Here is a 20,384-nt window from a genome sequence, read left to right as displayed (position 1 = left end):
ATTGACAAAGGTCACTACAAAGCTTCTGACAACAACAGCCAATAGGCCAATGGCAACACCAGGTTAGAAGACATGACATTCATATCAGCATTAGGCAACACATTCTAACTAAGAAGCTTTTGGAATGAGGATATAAATGTACTTACTGCAGCCCTTCGCACATAGGATGGATGAGGGAGATGCACATTGTTGAGCAGGAACAGGATGGAGTCCAGAGTATAGTACTCCTTCGGCTGACCCTCCTTTCCAGTTCTGAAAATGGAAGGTGAAAATTACCATCAGCTTTGTCCACAGTTGTTAAAGCAAAATCGATCTTGGCCCCCTCTTATGGAACTAATCTGGAATTTAGGCACAATGCATGCATTAATAGCTATGGCTATTTTGGTTTTTTAATTGTCTAAATCCTGTATTTTGTTAATGACATTACACACAAATTGTGACCAGGGCAACCATGTCACAGCTCTTCAATTACACTTCCAACAACTGGTCCAACTTGCTTGGTTCAGGTGCATGAGGTTAATTAAGGGATTGTCCAACCATTACATTTAGTATGGCCTGAAAGACTGTTGGTTCTGCAAAAAAACTGTAAATACTGTAGCTAGTAGCTAGCTTGCAAGCAAAGGTAGATTGTTATCTAGCCACACAAACTCTACTAGCCAACTTAGTTACCTGATTTGCTCATAACATCAAGGTAAATGTCTACCTGGCAAGCTAGAAATGTCAAACAGTGACATTTATGGTCACGTGCAGAAATCAATAATAGCTAGCTAACTGCAATATTGTAGCTACCTGGCTGGCTAATCGATTGTGGACAGATTCTCAAATACAATTTTACTTCTGATTACTAGTTAACGTTACCTAGCTACCGTTAGCTGACTAAACCTGGTGGGTTTAAGTGAGACAGCTGGCTTACGACAACGTTGCCTGGCATGGTTCTGTTAGCTAGGCAGCTAACCTTAGCTGGCTACACGAACCATAACAGTATACATTTGAATAAGCAAGTTAGTTAGCTTGAAATTAGACGGTTAACGTAATAGTTAAACCCCAAAACGAACAGTAAAAACCAGCTGCATGTGCGATCTTTCAGTGCAATTAGTCGCACCTTTCAAACAGCAAGAAAAGTTTTGGCAACACAGCAGTGGCTAGCAGCTAACTAACGTTACTCATTAGCTAGCTACAACAGGCCAATTGAAGAGTTATTTACCAATTTATAAGCAAAATTAACATACCCCCAAATGACATAGTTAGTCTTGACATTTTTTGGCCAAGAGAACTCTCCAAAGATAACTTCGTCTCCTTTGGCGACGATTTCTTTTTTCTGGATGTTGTACAGGCGAAGAACACTCAATACGTCCGCCATCTTCACTTGTCTTCATGTAGCTATGATTGCAAGGCCTCCAGTCACCTATCAACATAGTGCAATGTGGTCTCACTTAATGCCTGATCCCAATTTCCAGTTGTATTTATGTTCAATGTCAATTGATAAACCTAGCCTGAAAACAAACTGCATTACACATATTGACTGATCCCTCTATGTACACACACACATTCAAAAAGTGTCTTTAATTCATGCCCATTAACGTTATACCTCAAAGTTTGAGATGCACTAAAATCTCTGCAGTAACAGTGTAAGTAACGTTACTCATAACATATTTTCTTTGCTTTCTCTGTACAAAAAAAAGTACAATTGATAGTAAACACTACTATTAAGGTTGGCATTGACACTATAGCTGCTGTAAATGGCTAACCCATTCATAGATGCTAATTTAGCAGGGGGAAGTTTTGTAAGAGCCCAACGACTCTCGTTCTGTAAAACTCATAGCTTGCGGTACGGTTTTGAAAACATAAGACCTTATCCTTCATATCAGCGAGAAATAATTTTCTAAATACAAAAGGTTCAATTACAACACACCTTTACATGGTTCGAGTTCCCACACAGCCATATCGCCATGTTACAGCGCTTGTTTATGGAAAGCAGGTGGTTACCCACGCTAATTAGCTTCCTAGCATGTTTCGAGCACTTGTGTGTAAGAAAACTGGGGAGGAAGTGTAGTTCATCAACTGGAGGCACACACAGCATATGTTTGTAAATGTTAAAACAGTGTTGGAATTGTAATTCACACCCAGCCAACCGTACCCGCTGAAAACCGTTGAAGGTTTTTCGAGAGCTAGTAAATGGCATGCAACAGAATACGCCTTAAATTTCATTGAAAGTGGAATGGAATATTACAACCATGTGACACTAAGGCCTACATTTTCAATTTAGTTCAATTTATAGACCATGTCAGATTGACAGGTCTCTATTAATATGGACTGTGGCCATTTTAAATCGACAGGTGTCAATGTGGCCCACTGTATTCAATTACTGCAACTGACTCCAATGTACTTTTCCTCAGAATGGGCATTGATTGTAGCCTGCAAGTATGTTTAATTACAGGGTATAGTAGTACATATTCAAACATGTACTTTCTGGTGGGTTCTAAATAGATTGACACACCTTGTGCCTTTATTGCACAATATGAAAACACATAAATAAAACAAATCTTTAGAAATCAGTTACATGGTCAACATTAACTTTGTCTAAGTAGGGGTTGATCTGAAATGGTAGATGACCAAAAATAACTCAATGAATCCCAGTTACTATTTTCCACGTGTGCAATTGTACCTTCAGCTGTCCTTCTCCAATTGAAATGACCCATATAGATGAATCATTTTAGTATTATGCCATTTTATTTATCCAATATTTGAAGAAATAAATCATTGCATTTATACTTCTAAAGTGTTACACAATTATGTCAAAAGTTACATTGTTGGATCTATTACATTGGAAAGGTACCTAGTGCGTTTCTACGGGAACATTGGTAAGTTAGGTTTTGCATGACTGACATCATTACATTAGTTTTTATCAAAAACCTCCTTCACTGGAATACTTCTAATGTGCTTCTAGCAGCTTCAGACTTTATCGATGGCTACCATTGTTCCTGTACCCAAGAAGGCAAAGACAACTGATCTAAATGACTACTGCCCCGTAGCACTCACTTTTGTCATCATGAAGTGCTTTGAGAGGCTAGTCAAGGATCATATCACCGCCACCTTACCGGCCACCCTAGACCCACTTCAGTTTGCATACCGCCCCAACAGCTCCACAGATGGTGCAATCGCCATCACACTGCACACTGCCCTATCCCATCTGGACAAAAATAATACCTATGTAAGAATTCTGTTCATTGACTACAGCTCAGCATTCAACACCATAGTACCTAGTGGCTAGGAAAAAGTGGCTAGGAAAAACTCCCTAGAAAGGCCAAAACCTAGAAAGAAACCTAGAGACACTAGCCCCTTGTGGGGCCCCAGTGTTGAGGATCAGTGAAGTGGAGATGTTGTTTCCTGCCTTCACCACCTGGGGGCGGCACGTCAGAAAGTCCAGGACCCAGTTGCACAGCGAGGGGTTGAGACCCAGGGCCTCCAGCTTGATGATGAGCTTGGAGGGTACTATGGTGTTGAATGCTGAGCTTATAATTTTTTTGCAAATGCATTACAAATAAAAACAGATACCTTATTTACATAAGTATTCAGACCCTTTGCTATGAGACTTGAAATGTAGCTCAGGTGCATCCTCTTTCCATTGATCATCCTTGAGATGTTTCTACAACTTGGAGTCCACCTGTGGTAAATTCAATTGATTTAACATGACTTGGAAAGGCACACACCTGTCTATATAAGGTCTCACAGTTGACAGTGCATGTCAGAGCAAAAACCAAGCCATGAGGTCGAAGGAATTGTCCGTAGAGCTCTGAGACAGGATTGTGTTGAGGCACAGATCTGGGGAAGGGTACCAAAACATTTCCGCAACATTGAAGGTCCCCAAGAACACAGTGGCCTCCATCATTCTAAAAAGGAAGAAGTCCCAGACCTGCTGTTTTCAACTCTCTAGAGACCGCAAGAGCGGTAGAGATACTCTTAATGATCGGCTATGAAAAGCCAACTGACATTTACTGCTGAGGTGCTGCACCCTCAACAACTACTGTGATTATTATTATTTGACCATGCTGGTCATTTATGAACATTTGAACATCTTGGCCATGTTCTGTTATAATCTCCACCCGGCACAGCCAGAAGAGGACTGGCCACCCCTCATAGCCTGGTTCCTCTCTAGGTTTCTTTCTAGGTTTTGGCCTTTCTAGGGAGTTTTTCCTAGCCACCGTGCTTCTACACCTGCATTGCTTGCTGTTTGGGGTTTTAGGCTGGGTTTCTGTACAGCACTTTGAGATATCAGCTGATGTACGAAGGGCTATATAAATAGATTTGATTTGATTTGATTTGGAACCACCAAGACTCTTCCTAGAGCTGGACGCCCGGCCAAACTGAGCAATCGGGGGAGAAGGGCCTTGGTCAGGGAGGTGACAAGTCCGGACTTGAACCCGATTGAACGTCTCTGGAGAAACCTGAAAATAACTGTGCAGCGACGCTCCCCATCTGCTGAGAATAATGGGTGAAACTCCCCAAATACAGGTGTGCCAAGCTTGTAGCGTCATACCCAAGAAGACTCGAGGCTGTAATCGCTGCCAAAGGTGCTTCAACAAAGTACTGAGTAAAGGGTCTGAATACTTATGTAAAATGTTATTAATTTTTTTTATGTTGTATAAATTTGCTAACATTTCTAAAAACCTGTTTTGCTCTGTTATTATGGGGTATTGTGTGTAGATTGAAAGAAAAAAACAATTTTATATATTTTAGAATAAGGCTGTAACGTAACACAATGTGGAAAAGTCAAGGAGTCTGAATACTTTCCACAATCACTGGTAACCAGGGTCACGATCATTGGGCACCAAATGGAAGAAAAGACAAACAGGAAAGGACTTCCTGGCCTTTTCCAGTAAGAAACATTCCTTTTCATTTTCCACTGCCCCAAAAAATTATATTTAACACGACCCAGGGAATAAACCCATTTTGCAAGCTTGCTATAAACTGGCAGTGACAATGACGATGGTCCTTCTCCCATCTCTTGGCATCAAATACTTCCTTGTTTTGACGTGGCAAAGTAAAAGAAAACTCAAGATGGTTTCGCCTTCACTTGTTACATGTTTAAGTGCACCAAGGATATTCTATCATGAGTTTGATCTCATCAGAAATATCAATTTGTAAAAATTAAAATAAATTGCTATCAAACAAAACTAGTTGGTTAGTCTGAGTATAGTGGTCAATTTGAGTAAGACAGAAACAGTCCAAGGGCCCTGTCATTACACTTCTCGATAAGCTCAGTTCTAGATTTTCACAGAACATCCAATAACTGACTTTCATTGGCTTTCTCAGACGCTTGGTGCCTGACTTCTTATCGAGTCCTCCAGTTTATCTGTACTAATTTACAATGCTACATACAGGGGAACAGACTTCAAAAGACCCTTGGTCCTTCTCTCAACACATATAAAAGCTAGTGAGCTGCAACAAACGCTCACTGGACAGTTTTATCTCAATCTCTTCATTCAAAGACTCAATCATGGACACTCTTACTGACAGTTGTGACTGCTTTGCATGATGTATTATTGTCTCTAACTTCTTGCCCTTTGTGCGGTTGTCTGTGCCCAATAATGTTTGTACCATGTTTTGTGCTGCTACCATGTGCTGCTGCCATGCTGTTGTCATGTTGTGTTGCTGCCTTGCTATGTTGTTGTCTTAGGTCTCTCTTTATGTGGTGTTGTGTTGTCTCTCTTGTCGTGATGTGTGTTTTGTCCTATATTTTAAATACAATTTTATTTTATTTTTTTAACCCCAGCCCACGTTCCGGCAGGAGGCGTTTGCCTTTTGGTAGGCCGTCATTGTAAATAAGATTTTGTTCTTAATTGACGTGCGTAGTTAAATACAATTTTTAAATAAGGTAGCAACAAAAAAAACTTGCTTTAACATATCATAGTAGTAATGTACTGTACAGTGATCCCCTCCAACAGAAACCTACAATGGAACTATTGCCCATTACAAGATACACCACTGCTCCTCGATTCAAATGAAACATCTTGAATAATCATGAATGGTCTTTCCATGTAATGTCTACCATTATTTATTCTTGAAAGAAAGCATTGTTATACCATAAGAGTACTGTACGCATTAAAGGAATGATTCACCCATTTTTAATTGCACAAATACAATATGACATAAAAAAAAATGGGTGAATCTTCACTTTAATAACCATTCTTGTAGTGTGATATATATGTAGTCGCATATCATGATATTGTTTTAGGTCTCCTTTACCAACTTTCAGATAATAACCGAACACACATTTTCCACAATTTGGTTGAACCTGCTGGACGCATCGTCATTTCACTCACGATCAAAATAAAAAACGATATTGTAAATATCAATATCTTTTTGAATTTCTGCTCTCCAGGGCACTTTGTGCGAGCCAAGTCAATTTCATAGTCTTTCCACCATTGCGAGCCAAGTCAATTTCATAGTCTTTCCACCATTTCTATCAATGTTTTTATTTATTTGTATGGTCTAGAATCTGTTCGAAGATCAGGGCAAGGTTACGGATGACGTCCACGGCTCCCAAGTCAAAGCCCTAGAGGTTGAGCATGCCCCTGTCCTCAGCAGGGGCGGCGATGGAGGGGCCTTTGAGGTCAGCCCGCACACTATCCGTTTGGAAAAGCTACCTATTTTCTACCAAAATCAAAACACAATAGAGGCATGATGAATAACAATGATTTGAATAACAATGATTATAGTTGTAGATGAGACAAAACATTTGGCAACTGTACAACTACTTGGATAACCAGTGTCGTTCCATGTCATTTCAGCAAGTCATGACACCCACCATCTAAGATTGTTCTGAAATAGTTTCATTAATTAGAAACAGATATTTGATTATTTTGTTGAAAGACGTTTTGAACTCTGAGAAATTAAGGTAATTGATTGCCCTCAAATTGGCCATTTAAAGGTATAGGATTCAGTTAGTCAAATATAGTACCCAACATCCGATTTGCACAAAAACCTCCTCTTAACCATGGTTAAGATGTGAGGAATCCAAATAAATGGTCAAACAACACCCACGGACCACCCAAACCCCACACCAATGGCCAGTATACAGTATCAGATCTCTGTTTGACAAGTTGTGACTTGGAGTATTGTTTAATCATACTATGTAATGCATTCTCAGTAGGTGTAGGTGTGTAACGGTACTGAACAGTTCAGTACGGGGACCTCGGTTCAGTTCAAACCCAAATGAATACATAAAGAAATATACTGTATATATTTACAAAATTAAAACAGTATGCCTATAGGCTATGCCTACGCTGCAGCCCATCACATTACCCTTGTAGACCTATGGCTCGAGCAAATATGAGCTGAAAAAAAATATTCAGGCCTATGTGCACGTTGTAATCAAAATTCAAACCGTAATGGGCGCATTTCAAACTGTCCTTTGTGAGGCGCAGCTGGGAACTAGTTCTGTACAATGGCAAGTGGTGGGGTCGATAAACCAGAATTGGAGGATCCCCCATCATCGTTTAAAATCTCCAGTTTGGGAACATTTTGGCTTCCCAGTATATTACAACGGCAATGGACAGCGAGTTGTGGATAGAATGTTTACAGTATGTCGCCACGCTCAACAAGAATAGCCTATGCAGTTGCCAACACCTGAAATATGATGACACATTTACGCCGACGTCACCCCAGTATACCGGAGCAAGACGTAAACTCAAAGAAACACATCCTCTCCCCTCTGCTGATTATTTTTTATTTATAACCCCCTTTTCTCCCCAATTTCGTGATTACGATCTTGTCTCATCGCTGCAACTCCCCAACAGGCTCGGAAGAGGTGAAGGTCAAGTCATGCGTTCTCCGAAACATGACCCCCCAAACCGCACTTCTAAACACCCGCTTGCTTAATCCGGAAGTCAGCTGTACCAATGTGTTGGAGGAAACACTGTTCAGCTAACAACCGAAGTCAGCCTGCAGGCGCCCGGCCCGCCATAAAGAGTCGCTAGAGTGCGATGAGCCAAGTAAAACCCTCCCCGGCCAAACCCTCCCCTGACACAATCCTGTCTCAGAGCTCTACGGACAATTCCTTCGACCTCATGGCTTGGTTTTTGCTCTGACATGCATTGTCAACTGTGGGACCTTATATAGACAAGTGTGTGCCTTTCCAAATCATGTCCAATCAATTGAATTTACCAAAGGTGGACTCCAAGTTGTAGAAACATCTCAAGGATAATCAGTGGAAACGCGATGCACCTGAGCTCAATTTCGACTCTCATAGCAAAAGGTCCTCATGAGAGCTAGTTTAATCATAGCGCTTGATGGTTTTTTGAGACTGCACTTGAAGAAACTTTCAAAGTTCTTGAAATTTTCTGTATTGACTGACCTTCATGTCTTGAAGTAATGATGGACTGTTGTTTCTCTTTTTGTATTTGAGCTGTTCTTGCCATAATATGGGCTTGGTCTTTTACAAATAGGGCTATCTTCTGTATACCACCCCTATTATGTCACAACACAACTGATTGGCTCAAATGCATTAAGAAGGAAAGAAATTCCACAAATGAACTTCTAACAAGGCACACCTGTTAATTGAAATGCATTCCAGTTGACTACCTCAAGCTGGTTGAGAGAATGCCAACGCTGCAAAGCTGTCATCAAGACAAAGGGTGGCTACTTTGAAGAATCTCAAATATAAAATATATTTGGATTTATTTAACACTTTTTTGGTTACTACATGATTCCATATGTGTTATTTAATAGTGTTGATGTCTTCACTATTATTCTACAATGTAGAAAAAAGTAAAAATAAAGAAAACCCCTGGAATTAGAGTAGGTGTGTCCAAACTTTTGACTGGTACTGTAAATGAGGAAAGATTAAAAATATTAAATTAAGTGAGTAGATCACAATCTGGTGGTAGACTTTTGGTAGATTGTTTACTTTTCAATAGACAATATGAAACATGTGAGAGTTCCTCTTGTGTTTTTGACCTATTTCAGTATCAGGTTGAGTTCCCAGTTCGAACAGGTCAAGAATATACTTTAAATAGACTGTTTTAGGGGTTAAAAATAAACCTCAATGGATGAAGGTGTGGTGAGAAATGACTGGAATGTAATATGCCATATATGCCATTTAGTACTCTGTTGCGTGACATGATGTAGAACAGACATGCAAATTATGTGAACTGTAAATGAACAGAACTATACAAAGTTGTGTGTTTATCAATTTACGCAATAAGCACCCTACAATTTGAAACTGCATAAGGAAAGGATGGTACATACATTGCAAGAAAAGCAGAGTTTCTAGGTGAAATCGGATCTGCTATATTCCGATTAAATTTGAGGTGTATGGTTGTGGGTGGGAATTTCCCAATACCAAGTTTGCGGCCTCCTGTAGACTTCCACGCATCCCTGAACACTTGCGTGATATGGGAATTTCTGGGATAGTAAATTCCCAACTATACATAAATTAATACGTCTCTGGAAATGTACAAACCATGCATGTCACGTAAATTCTCAACTGCCCAACTATACATTAATTAATAGGTCTATGGAAATTCACAAACCATGCATGTCACGTAAATTCCCAACTGCCACAGGCAGGCCTCTCTCTCATGTGTTAGAAGAGAAGCCGAGTAAAAAGAAGCCAACTCTCCGTGTCTCCTTATTTATCCTGTTTTTAAGGCTTGTAACAATTATAAGCACGGTTTCGAAATCTAGAGATAACATGTTTATGGTCATGGTTTCCTTTTGCTCTTCATGAGTGTACTCGTTGCATGTGGTACAGCTGCTGACAAAGTCTTTCATTTCTGCTTGCATGTTTGGCCAATATAATGTTTAATGTGCCTGGCAGTAGCATGGGTCACCTCCAATGTGACTGGAGTGTATTCAAGGAAGCATCTCTGGATGTAGTTATTTGGGGATAATGACTTTCTGACCTCTGAACAAGATGCCATTTTGCACGCTGATCTCATCTCGAAAGGTCTAGTATTCTCTCGCTGTGAACGGTGTCTCCTCTTTCAGGTACGGCCAACCTGTGAGAACCATGGACTTCAGTGACTGTAGGTGTTCATCCTTATCAGCGTGTTGCCTAATCTGGGCTAGGCTGTGACGTTTAAGTTGTCTGCCTGATTGATCTGTTGAACATCTTGTTGTTCCGGCTCCAGGCCTATGGCCGAGAGAATGTGGCCATAGAACTTGACATCTTTCACCTTGAGCTGCAGCTTCTTCAGGTCAAGGCACAGCTTAACTGATTGGTAGTGCTCCATCAGTGCCAGGAGCTTCACATCGTGGTTGCGTTCTGCTTCTTCGTCTGTGTCAGCACAGCCTACGATCAGGACATCATCAGCGATGGGTTCAGTGCCCTTGAGCCCAGCCAGTAACTTGTGCTGCTTGTGTTGGTATACCTCAGTTGCCACTGAGTCACCAAATGGGAGCTTGAATCAGCGTTTCTGACCCCAGCGGGTCCAGAAGGTAGTCATGAAGAGCTGCTTTCTTCATCCAGCTTGCATTGCAGGAAAGCATCTTGGGTGTCCCCCAAGGTGAAAATACAGGCCTTGTAGAGGACATCCTCCAGTGTCGGCATGATGTAGTGGGAGCGTTTCAGTGCTTGGTTCAGATGCTTTGGGTCGATGCAGACCCTCAGCTTCTCTGGCTTTTTCACTACGACCATATTGCTGATCCAGTCAGTTGGTTCAGTCACAGATGTCATGTGGCCATCGGCCTCATACTTGTCCAGCTGGGCCTTCACAGCTTCACAGCTTGTCCAGCTGGGCCTCCACTTTCATTGCAATGGGCACATTGCGAGGAGCACACTGGACTGGAGTGATGCTCTCATCCACTTCCAAGTGTACCTCCCCAGGTACTGATTCAATGGGTCCGTTGAATGCATCGTCATATCTGCTGAGTAGTTCTTTGAACAAGGGTCCCTGCTGGACATGCTCCACAATGTGCAGGTAATTTGTTACGGTGAACTGCATCAGTCCCAGGCATTCGCATGTAGAGCCTGAGAGGAGAGGATGTTGACTGGTTTTCACAATCTCAAACTCCAGCTTGTGTTTGTGTCCCTGAATAACACATTCGGTCTCAAATATGCCCAGAGAGCTCATTAGCTCTCCTGAGTACAGCTTTAGTCTAGTATCGCTGGGTAAGAGATGCGTGTCAAGTATCAGAATGATTTTGTCTTTGTAACTCATTACGTTGCACGTAGCACCGGAATCCAGTTGTCATTGTTGCAGCTTGTTGTGTAATTATAGTGTCACAAACCATTTCTTCCCTCTTAAGTGTAAAGCCCCAATGGATTCATGCATGTACATGTGACATCATCACCACAGTGAATCTTGCCCTCACTCACCCTTGTTTTGCCAGAAACTTTTGCAAAGTGATCATTAGTTCCACAAGCTCTGCATGGTTTTCCATAGGCAGGGCAGTGCTCTTTGCCTCATGCGTGTGCATTTCCACAGTATTTGCGTGCTATGGGGCTGTCTGTGTTCACCATTCGTGAATTACTCTACCTCGATTGGTTTTATCTGAATGTCTGCCTGGCAACAGCATGAAAAGTATCAGCGTCGGTGTGTGGGGTTTCGATTTCCATTGCTCTCATTTCAGTGACTTCGGCAATGCGGCACATTTCAATGGCAGTCACTAATGTTAAGCCTCTCTCTCTTGCAATTCCCAGCACTATTTTGTCACGAATCAGTTCAACTTTCAATCCCCCGTATTCACAAGTAGCGGACATTTCAAATGGGTTATAAAGTTGTGTACTGACTCACCCTCTTCCTGTTTGCAGCTTCCAAAAACGAACCACTCGTAAATGACGTTCCTGGCGGGTTTGAAGTAATTCCCCAATGCATCCAGTATGGCCTTTGCGTCACCCTGTTGTCATGCTGTGAGGGTAAGATGGTGCCGGTAGATATGTCGGCATTCGCTGCCCATTAAGCTCCTCAGAGTTGCCGCTTGGACCTCGTTGGGTTTTTCATCTAGACCGGTCGCCAGCGCATAGTCCTCGAATTCATCCTTGAAGTTAGTCATTAGTATTCCAGTCCCCTGTGAGAACCATGGGTTTTGGTGGCGGAATGTTTGCGGCCATTGTGATGGAATAGGATATCTCTTTGCCTTCAGCCATCGAGGTAGGTAGTGATGCTAGCTAGCCAGCTAACAACAAGTTGAACAGTGGTGTGACTAACGTTAGCAGTAGGAAACGGCGTGCGTTCGCATATGGAACCTAACTGTGCCTATACAGTACTTAGCTACAAAAATAACAAACGTGTGGTTTTTGAGCCACTTCTGATACCATGTTTCTGTATGATATGTTAGATTAAAGAATAAAGACAGACACAAATGTCAAGTTCAACAGCCTTGTTCAAGCATGGGAACAGCCCAGCTAATCGATTACCTATCAACTAGACTCCGTAACAGCAACCTATATCCCATGGACCAATCAACACTATAGCAGCCCCAATGGAGGCTCGCCCTTGGCCAAGCTGGATGACTCCTGTCAGTACTGTGCTTTATTCTTTTGAAAACACTATTGTTGATCTTTGAATAGGCTCGTTCATTTTCCTCCAAATGAGATATACCCCCACAGTCCTTTAACCCATGTAAGCAGGTAAGCACCACATTTGAAATTCAAAGATGAAGGAAAGTGTTTAATCGTTTGTGGTGCTTTCGCTGTAAAGCCTTTTTGAAATCGGACACTGTGGTGGGATTAACAACAATATTACCTTTAAAATGGTATAAGATACTTGTATGTTTGAGGAATTTTAATTATGAGATTTCTGATGTTTGAATTTGGCGCCCTGCATTTTCACTGGCTGTTGTCATATCGATCCCGTTAACGGGATTGCAGCCATAAGAAGTTCACAAGAACTTCAACATTCACAAGGCTGTGGGGCCAGACGGATTACCAGGACGAGTGCTGACCAACTGGCAGGTGTCTTCACTGACATTTTCAACACTCCCTGATTGAGTCTGTAATACCAACATGTTTCAAGCAGACCACCATAGTCCCTGTGCCCAAGAACATGAAGGCAACCTGCCTAAATGACTACAGACCCGTAGCACTCACGTCCGTAGCCATGAAGTGCTCTGAAAGGCTGGTAATGGCGCACATCAACACCATTATCCCAGAAACCCTAGACCCACTCCAATTTGCATACCACCCAAACAGATCCACAGATGATGCAATCTCTATTGCACTCCACGCCCTTTCCCACCTTGACAAAAGGAACACCTATGTGAGAATGCTATTCATTGACTACAGCTCAGCGTTCAACACCATAGTACCCTCAAAGCTCATCACTAAGTTAAGGATCCTGGGACTAAACACCTCCCTCTGCAACTGGATCCTGGACTTCCTGACGGGCCGCCCCCAGGTGGTGAAGGTAGGTAGCAACACATCTGCCACGCTGATCCTCAACACTGGAGCCCCTCAGGGGTGCGTGCTCAGTCCCCTCCTGTACTCCCTGTTCACCCACAACTGCATGGCCAGGCACGACTCCAACGCCATCATTATGTTTGCTGACGACACAGCAGTGGTAGGTCTGATCACCGACAACGACGAGACAGCCTATAGGGAGGAGGTCAGAGACCTGGCCGGGTGGTGCCAGAATAACAACCTATCCCTCAACGTAACCAAGACTAAGGAGATGATTGTGGACTACAGGAAAAGGAGGACCGAGCAAGCCCCCATTCTCATCGACGGGGCTGTAGTGGAGCAGGTTGAGAGCTTCAAGTTCCTTAGTGTCCAAATCACCAACAAACTAGAATAGTCCCAACACACCAAGACAGTCGTGAAGAGGGCACAACAAAGCCTATTCCCCCTCAGGAAACTAAAAAGATTTGGCCCCCAAGATTTGGGTCCTCAGATCCTCAAAAGGTTCTACAGCTGCAACATCGAGAGCATCCTGACTGGTTGCATCACTGCCTGGTATGGCAATTGCTCGGCCTCCGACCGCAAGGCACTACAGAGGGTAGTGTGTAAGGCCCAGTACATCACTGGGGCTAAGCTGCCTGCCATCCAGGACCTCTATACCAGGCAGTGTCAGAGGAAGGCCCTAAAAATTGTGAAAGACCCCAGCCACCACAGTCATAGACTGTTCTCTCTACTACCGCATGGCAAGCGGTACCTGCGTGCCTTGTTAAGGACAAAAAGGCTTTTACCCCCAAGCCATAAGACTCCTGAACAGGTAATCAAATGGCTACCTGGACAATTTGCATTGTGTGCCCCTGTCACGCCCTGACCATAGTTTGCTTTGTATGTGTCTATGTGTAGTGTTTTGTGTCAGCACTATTATTCGATAGCTTCACGTTCGTTGTTTGTTATTTTTGTTTAGTTCGTTCAGTGTTCTCTTTTCTAAATATATTTCAAGATGAACACTTACCATGCTGCATATTGGTCCTCCGATCCTTCCAACTACTCCTCCTCAGAAGAGGAGGAAGACGAACGTGACAGCCCCCCCAACCCCTCTTTTACACTGCTGCTACTCTCTGTTTATCATATATGCATAGTCACTTTAACTATACATTCATGTACATACTACCTCAATTGGCCCGACTAACCAGTGTCCCCAAACATTGGCTAACCGGGCTATCTGCATTGTGTCCCGCCATCCGCCAACCCCTCTTTTACGCTACTGCTACTCTCTGTTTATCATATATGCATAGTCACTTTAACCATATCTACATGTACATACTACCTCAATCAGCCCGACTAACCGGTGCCTGTATATATCCTCGCTACTGTTCTAGCCTCGTAACTGTTATTTTTCACTGTCTTTTTACTGTTGTTTTTATTTCTTTACTTACATATTGTTCACCTAATACCTTTTTGGCACTATTGGTTAGAGCTTGTAAGTAAGCATTTCAATGTAATACACCTGTTGTATTCGGCGCACGTGACAAATAAACTTTGATTTGATTAGCATTCAGTGGGGTGAATAAGCATGCACAACCTTGAGCAAGTTCACAGCCATTTACTGGCATTTATGGGAGAGACGGGCGGACATGGTCGGAGACGTTAAAGGTGTGCACTGGCGTGTGTGGTGGTTTGTGGGGATTTACTGAACCGTTTCTGGACATACTGTATACACGTCCGTGAATGTCCGAGCACAAAAACAGGTTGTTTGGATCCTGGATGCTGATTGGTTTATAGCAAGGAGTTATAGCACCACAATCCCCGCATTCCACGGGTAATGCCTGTTAACATTACCTACCCCTCCCCCCCCCATTTTTACGCTGCTGCTACTCTCTGTTTATTATCTATGCATAGTCACTTTACCTCTACCTACATGTACATACCTCAATTACCTCAACTAACCTGTGCCCCCGCACATTGACTCTGTACCAGTACCCCCTGTATACAGTGCCTTGCAAAAGTATTCATCCCCCTTGGCGTTTTTCCTATTTTGTTGCATTACAACGTGTAATTTAAATTGATGTAGATTTCATGTAATAGACATACACATATAGTCAAAATTGGTGAAATGAAAAAAATTACTTGATTCCAAAAATTATAAAAAATAAAAAACAGAAAAGTGCATATGTATTCACCTCCTTTGCTATGAAGCCCCAAAATAAGATCTGGTGCAACCAATTGTAACGCTCGTCTTCCTCCTCGTCTGAGGATGAGCAAGGATCGGACCAAAATGCAGCGTGGTTTGAATACATACTTTTTAAAATAATAATAACGAAGACGAAAAACACTTGATAAACTACAAAACAACAAAACGACGTGAACAGACCTGAACATGAGAACATAAAACATGAACGCACGAACAGGAACAAACGAATGAACGAACGAAACGGTACCGTGTGGTGAACAAACACAGACACAGCAACAATCACCCACAAACAAACAGTGAGAACAGCCTACCTTAATATGGTTCTCAATCAGAGGAAACGTAAAACACCTGCCCCTGATTGAGAACCATATCAGGCTAGTTGACAACCCAACATAGAAACACATAACATAGAATGTCCACCCAGCTCACGTCCTGACCAACTAAACAAGACTAAACAAAGGAAATAAGGTCAGGAACGTGACACCAATTACCTTCAGAAGTCACATAATTAGTTAGATTGCACACAGGTGGACTTTATTTAAGTGTCACATGATCTGTCACATGATCTCAGTATATATACACCTGTTCTGAAAGGCCCCAGAGTTTGCAACACCACTAAGCAAGGGTCACCATCAAGCAAGCGGCACCATGAAGACCAAGGAGCTCTCCAAACAGATCAGGGACAAAGTTGTGGAGAAGTACAAATCAGGGTTGGGTTATAAAAAAATATCTGAAACTTTGAACATCCCACGGAGCACCACTAAATCCATTATAAAAAAAAATGAAAGAATATGGCACCACAACAAAGCTGCCAAGAGAGGGCTGCCCACCAAAACTCACGGACCAGGCAAGGAGAGCATTAATCAGAGAGGCAACAAAGATACCAAAGATAACCCTGAAGGAGCTGCAAAGCTCCACTGCAGAGATTTATGGAAGAGTGGCCAGAAAAAAATACATTGCTTAAAGAAAAAAATAAGCAAACAGGTTTGGTGTTCGCCAAAAGCCAAAAGCTCTGGTCAGATGAGACTAAAATTTAGCTTTTTGGCCATCAAGTAAAACGCTATGTCTGGCACAAACCCAACACCTCTCATCACCCCGAGAACACCATCCATTTTTCATCGGCAGGGACTTGGAAACTGGTCAGAATTGAAGAAATGATGGATGGTGCTAAATACATGGAAATTCTTGAGGGAAACCGGTTTGTCTTCCAGAGATTTGAGACTGGGACGGAGGTTCACCTTCCAGCAGGACAATGACCCTAAGCATACTGCTAATGCAACACTCAAGTCGTTTAAGGGGAAACATTTAAATGTCTTGGAATGGCCTAGTCAAAGCCCAGACCTCAATCCAATTGAGAATCTGTGGTATGATTTAAAGATTGCTGTACACCAGCAGAACCCATCCAACTTGAAGGAGCTGGAGCAGTTTTACCATGAAGAATGGGTAAAAATCCCAGTGGCTAGATGTGCTAAGATTTTAGAGACATACCCCAAGAGACTTACAGCTGTAATTGCCGCTAAAGGTGACACTACAAAGTATTGACTTTGGGGGGTGAATAGTTATGCATGCTCAAGTTCTGTTTTTTTGTCTTATTTCTTGTTTGTTTCACACCATTTTTTTTTTAGCATCTTCAAAGTGGTAGGCATGTTGTTTAAATCAAATGATACAAACCCCCCAAAAATCAATTTTCATTCCAGGTTGTAAGGCAACAAATTAGGAAAAATACCAAGAGGGGTGAATACTTCTGCAAGCCACTGTATAGCTTCATTACTTGTAACGTTCGTCTTTCGGGGAGAGAGTGGACCAAGACGCAGCGGGTGATAAATACATGATGATTTAATTTAGACAAGACGAACACTGACACGAAAAACACTTGATAATTTACAAAACAACAAACGACGTTAAACAGACCTGAACTTGTGAACTACATACAACGAAGAACGCACGAACAGGAAAAACCGAAACAGTACCGTGTGGTGTAACAAACACAGACACAGCAACAATCACCCACAAACAAACAGTGAGAACAGCCTACCTTAATATGGTTCTCAATCAGAGGAAACGTCAAACACCTACCTCTAATTGAGAACCATATCAGGCAACACATTTGACCCAACATAGAAACACATAACATAGAATGCCCACCCCAACTCACGCCCTGACCAACTAAACACATACAAAAACAACAGAAAACAGGTCAGGAACGTGACATTACTGTTATTTTATTGTTACTTCGCTTCGCTCCACAGGTAGTATTACATTTCATTACAGTACAACGGTTTGATTTGTTTGATCTTAGCACTTTTTTCTTAGCTAGCTACATAGCCGTCTTTGTATCAAAGATAATTGTGTAGTTTAGAGTAATTATCGAGGTTAGCTAGCCAGATATTTTCGTCCTTCCAACGTTGTCAACACTGCTAGCTAGCCAGCTAGCCAACTTCTACCGAATAGCAGCACTGTAGAAACTATTACATTACAACAGAACGACTTGATTAGTGTAGTGTTAGCTAGCTACATAGTTGTCTTTGCTGTCTTTGTATCTAAGATAATTGTGTAGTTTAGAGTAATTATCTAGCCAGTTATCGAGGTTACCTAGCCAGCTCCACTTTCAAACAAAGTCAGCTAGCCAGCTATTTTCGTCGTCCTAACGTTGTCAACACTGCTAGTTAGCCAGCTAGCCAACTTCTACCGAAACATTACAACGGAACGATTTGATTAGTGTAGTGTTAGCTAGCTACATAGTTGTCTTTGCTGTCTTTGTATCTAAGATAATTGTGTAGTTTAGAGTAATTATCTAGCCAGTCATCGAGGCTACCTAGCCAGCAACACTTTCAAACAAAGTCAACAACGCAGCCACTGCTAGCTAGCCTACTTCACCAGCCAGCAGTACTGTATCATTTTAATCATTTTAGTCAATAAGATTTTTGCAACGTAAGCTTAACGTTCTGAACATTCGAGACGTGTAGTCCACTTGTCATTCCAATCTCCTTTGCATTAGCGTAGCCTCTTCTGTAGCCTGTCAACTATGTGTCTGTCTATCCCTGTTCTCTCCTCTCTGCACAGACCATACAAACACTTCACACCGCGTGGCCGCTGCCACTCTAACCTGGTGGTCCCAGCGCGCACGACCCACGTGGAGTTCCAGGTCTCCGGCAGCCTCTGGAACTGCCGATCTGCGGCCAACAAGGCAGAGTTCATCTCAGCCTATGCTTCCCTCCAGTCCCTCGACTTCTTGGCACTGACGGAAACATGGATTACCACAGATAACACTGCTACTCCTACTGCTCTCTCCTCGTCTGCCCACGTGTTCTCGCACACCCCGAGAGCTTCTGGTCAGCGGGGTGGTGGCACTGGGATCCTCATCTCTCCCAAGTGGACATTCTCTCTTTCTCCCCTGACCCATCTGTCTATCGCCTCCTTTGAATTCCATGCTGTCACAGTTACCAGCCCTTTCAAGCTTAACATCCTTATCATTTATCGCCCTCCAGGTTCCCTTGGAGAGTTCATCAATGAGCTTGACGCCTTGATAAGTTCCTTTCCTGAGGATGGCTCACCTCTCACAGTTCTGGGTGACTTTAACCTCCCCACGTCTACCTTTGACTCATTCCTCTCTGCCTCCTTCTTTCCACTCCTCTCCTCTTTTGACCTCACCCTCTCACCTTCCCCCCCTACTCACAAGGCAGGCAATACGCTTGACCTCATCTTTACTAGATGCTGTTCTTCCACTAATCTCATTGCAACTCCCCTCCAAGTCTCCGACCACTACCTTGTATCCTTTTCCCTCTCGCTCTCATCCAACACTTCCCACTCTGCCCCTACTCGGATGGTATCGCGCCGTCCCAACCTTCGCTCTCTCTCCCCCGCTACTCTCTCCTCTTCCATCCTATCATCTCTTCCCTCTGCTCAAACCTTCTCCAACCTATCACCTGATTCTGCCTCCTCAACCCTCCTCTCCTCCCTTTCTGCATCCTTTGACTCTCTATGTCCCCTATCCTCCAGGCCGGCTCGGTCCTCCCCTCCTGCTCCGTGGCTCGACGACTCATTGCGAGCTCACAGAACAGGGCTCCGGGCAGCCGAGCGGAAATGGAGGAGAACTCGCCTCCCTGCGGACCTGGCATCCTTTCACTCCCTCCTCTCTACATTTTCCTCTTCTGTCTCTGCTGCTAAAGCCACTTTCTACCACTCTAAATTCCAAGCATCTGCCTCTAACCCTAGGAAGCTCTTTGCCACCTTCTCCTCCCTCCTGAATCCTCCTCCCCCTCCCCCCCCCCCCCCCCCCCTCCTCCCTCTCTGCGGATGACTTCGTCAACCATTTTGAAAAGAAGGTCGACGACATCCGATCCTCGTTTGCTAAGTCAAACGACACCGCTGGTTCTGCTCACACTGCCCTACCCTGTGCTTTGACCTCTTTCTCCCCTCTCTCTCCAGATGAAATCTCGCGTCTTGTGACGGCCGGCCGCCCAACAACCTGCCCGCTTGACCCTATCCCCTCCTCTCTTCTCCAGACCATTTCCGGAGACCTTCTCCCTTACCTCACCTCGCTCATCAACTCATCCTTGACCGCTGGCTACGTCCCTTCCGTCTTCAAGAGAGCGAGAGTTGCACCCCTTCTGAAAAAACCTACACTCGATCCCTCCGATGTCAACAACTACAGACCAGTATCCCTTCTTTCTTTTCTCTCCAAAACTCTTGAACGTGCCGTCCTTGGCCAGCTCTCCTGCTATCTCTCTCAGAATGACCTTCTTGATCCAAATCAGTCAGGTTTCAAGACTAGTCATTCAACTGAGACTGCTCTTCTCTGTGTCACGGAGGCGCTCCGCACTGCTAAAGTTAACTCTCTCTCCTCTGCTCTCATCC

The 20,384-nt window shown here is 43.2% G+C and overlaps 1 protein-coding gene across 1 annotated transcript in view; it reads right to left on the bottom strand.

Moving 5' to 3' along the window:
• LOC120055750 (parafibromin-like) overlaps window positions 1–2,016 on the bottom strand; it is a 69,524-nt gene extending 67,508 nt beyond the window's left edge. The window contains exons 1-3 of the mRNA XM_039003692.1: window positions 1,913–2,016; window positions 1,230–1,405; window positions 147–252 (exon numbers count right to left, since the gene is read on the bottom strand). Of these exons, the coding sequence (XP_038859620.1) occupies window positions 147–252; window positions 1,230–1,360 (237 nt within the window). The 5' untranslated portion in view covers window positions 1,361–1,405; window positions 1,913–2,016. The remainder of the gene's footprint in view (window positions 1–146; window positions 253–1,229; window positions 1,406–1,912) is intronic.
• Window positions 2,017–20,384: the final 18,368 nt, after the last annotated feature.

This window comes from Salvelinus namaycush, chromosome 11 (assembly GCF_016432855.1).
Source record: "Salvelinus namaycush isolate Seneca chromosome 11, SaNama_1.0, whole genome shotgun sequence".
NCBI classification, from domain to species: Eukaryota; Metazoa; Chordata; class Actinopteri; order Salmoniformes; family Salmonidae; genus Salvelinus; species Salvelinus namaycush.
Note: the sequence above shows the minus strand (reverse complement) of the source record. Positions and strands in the feature narration are given on the sequence as shown.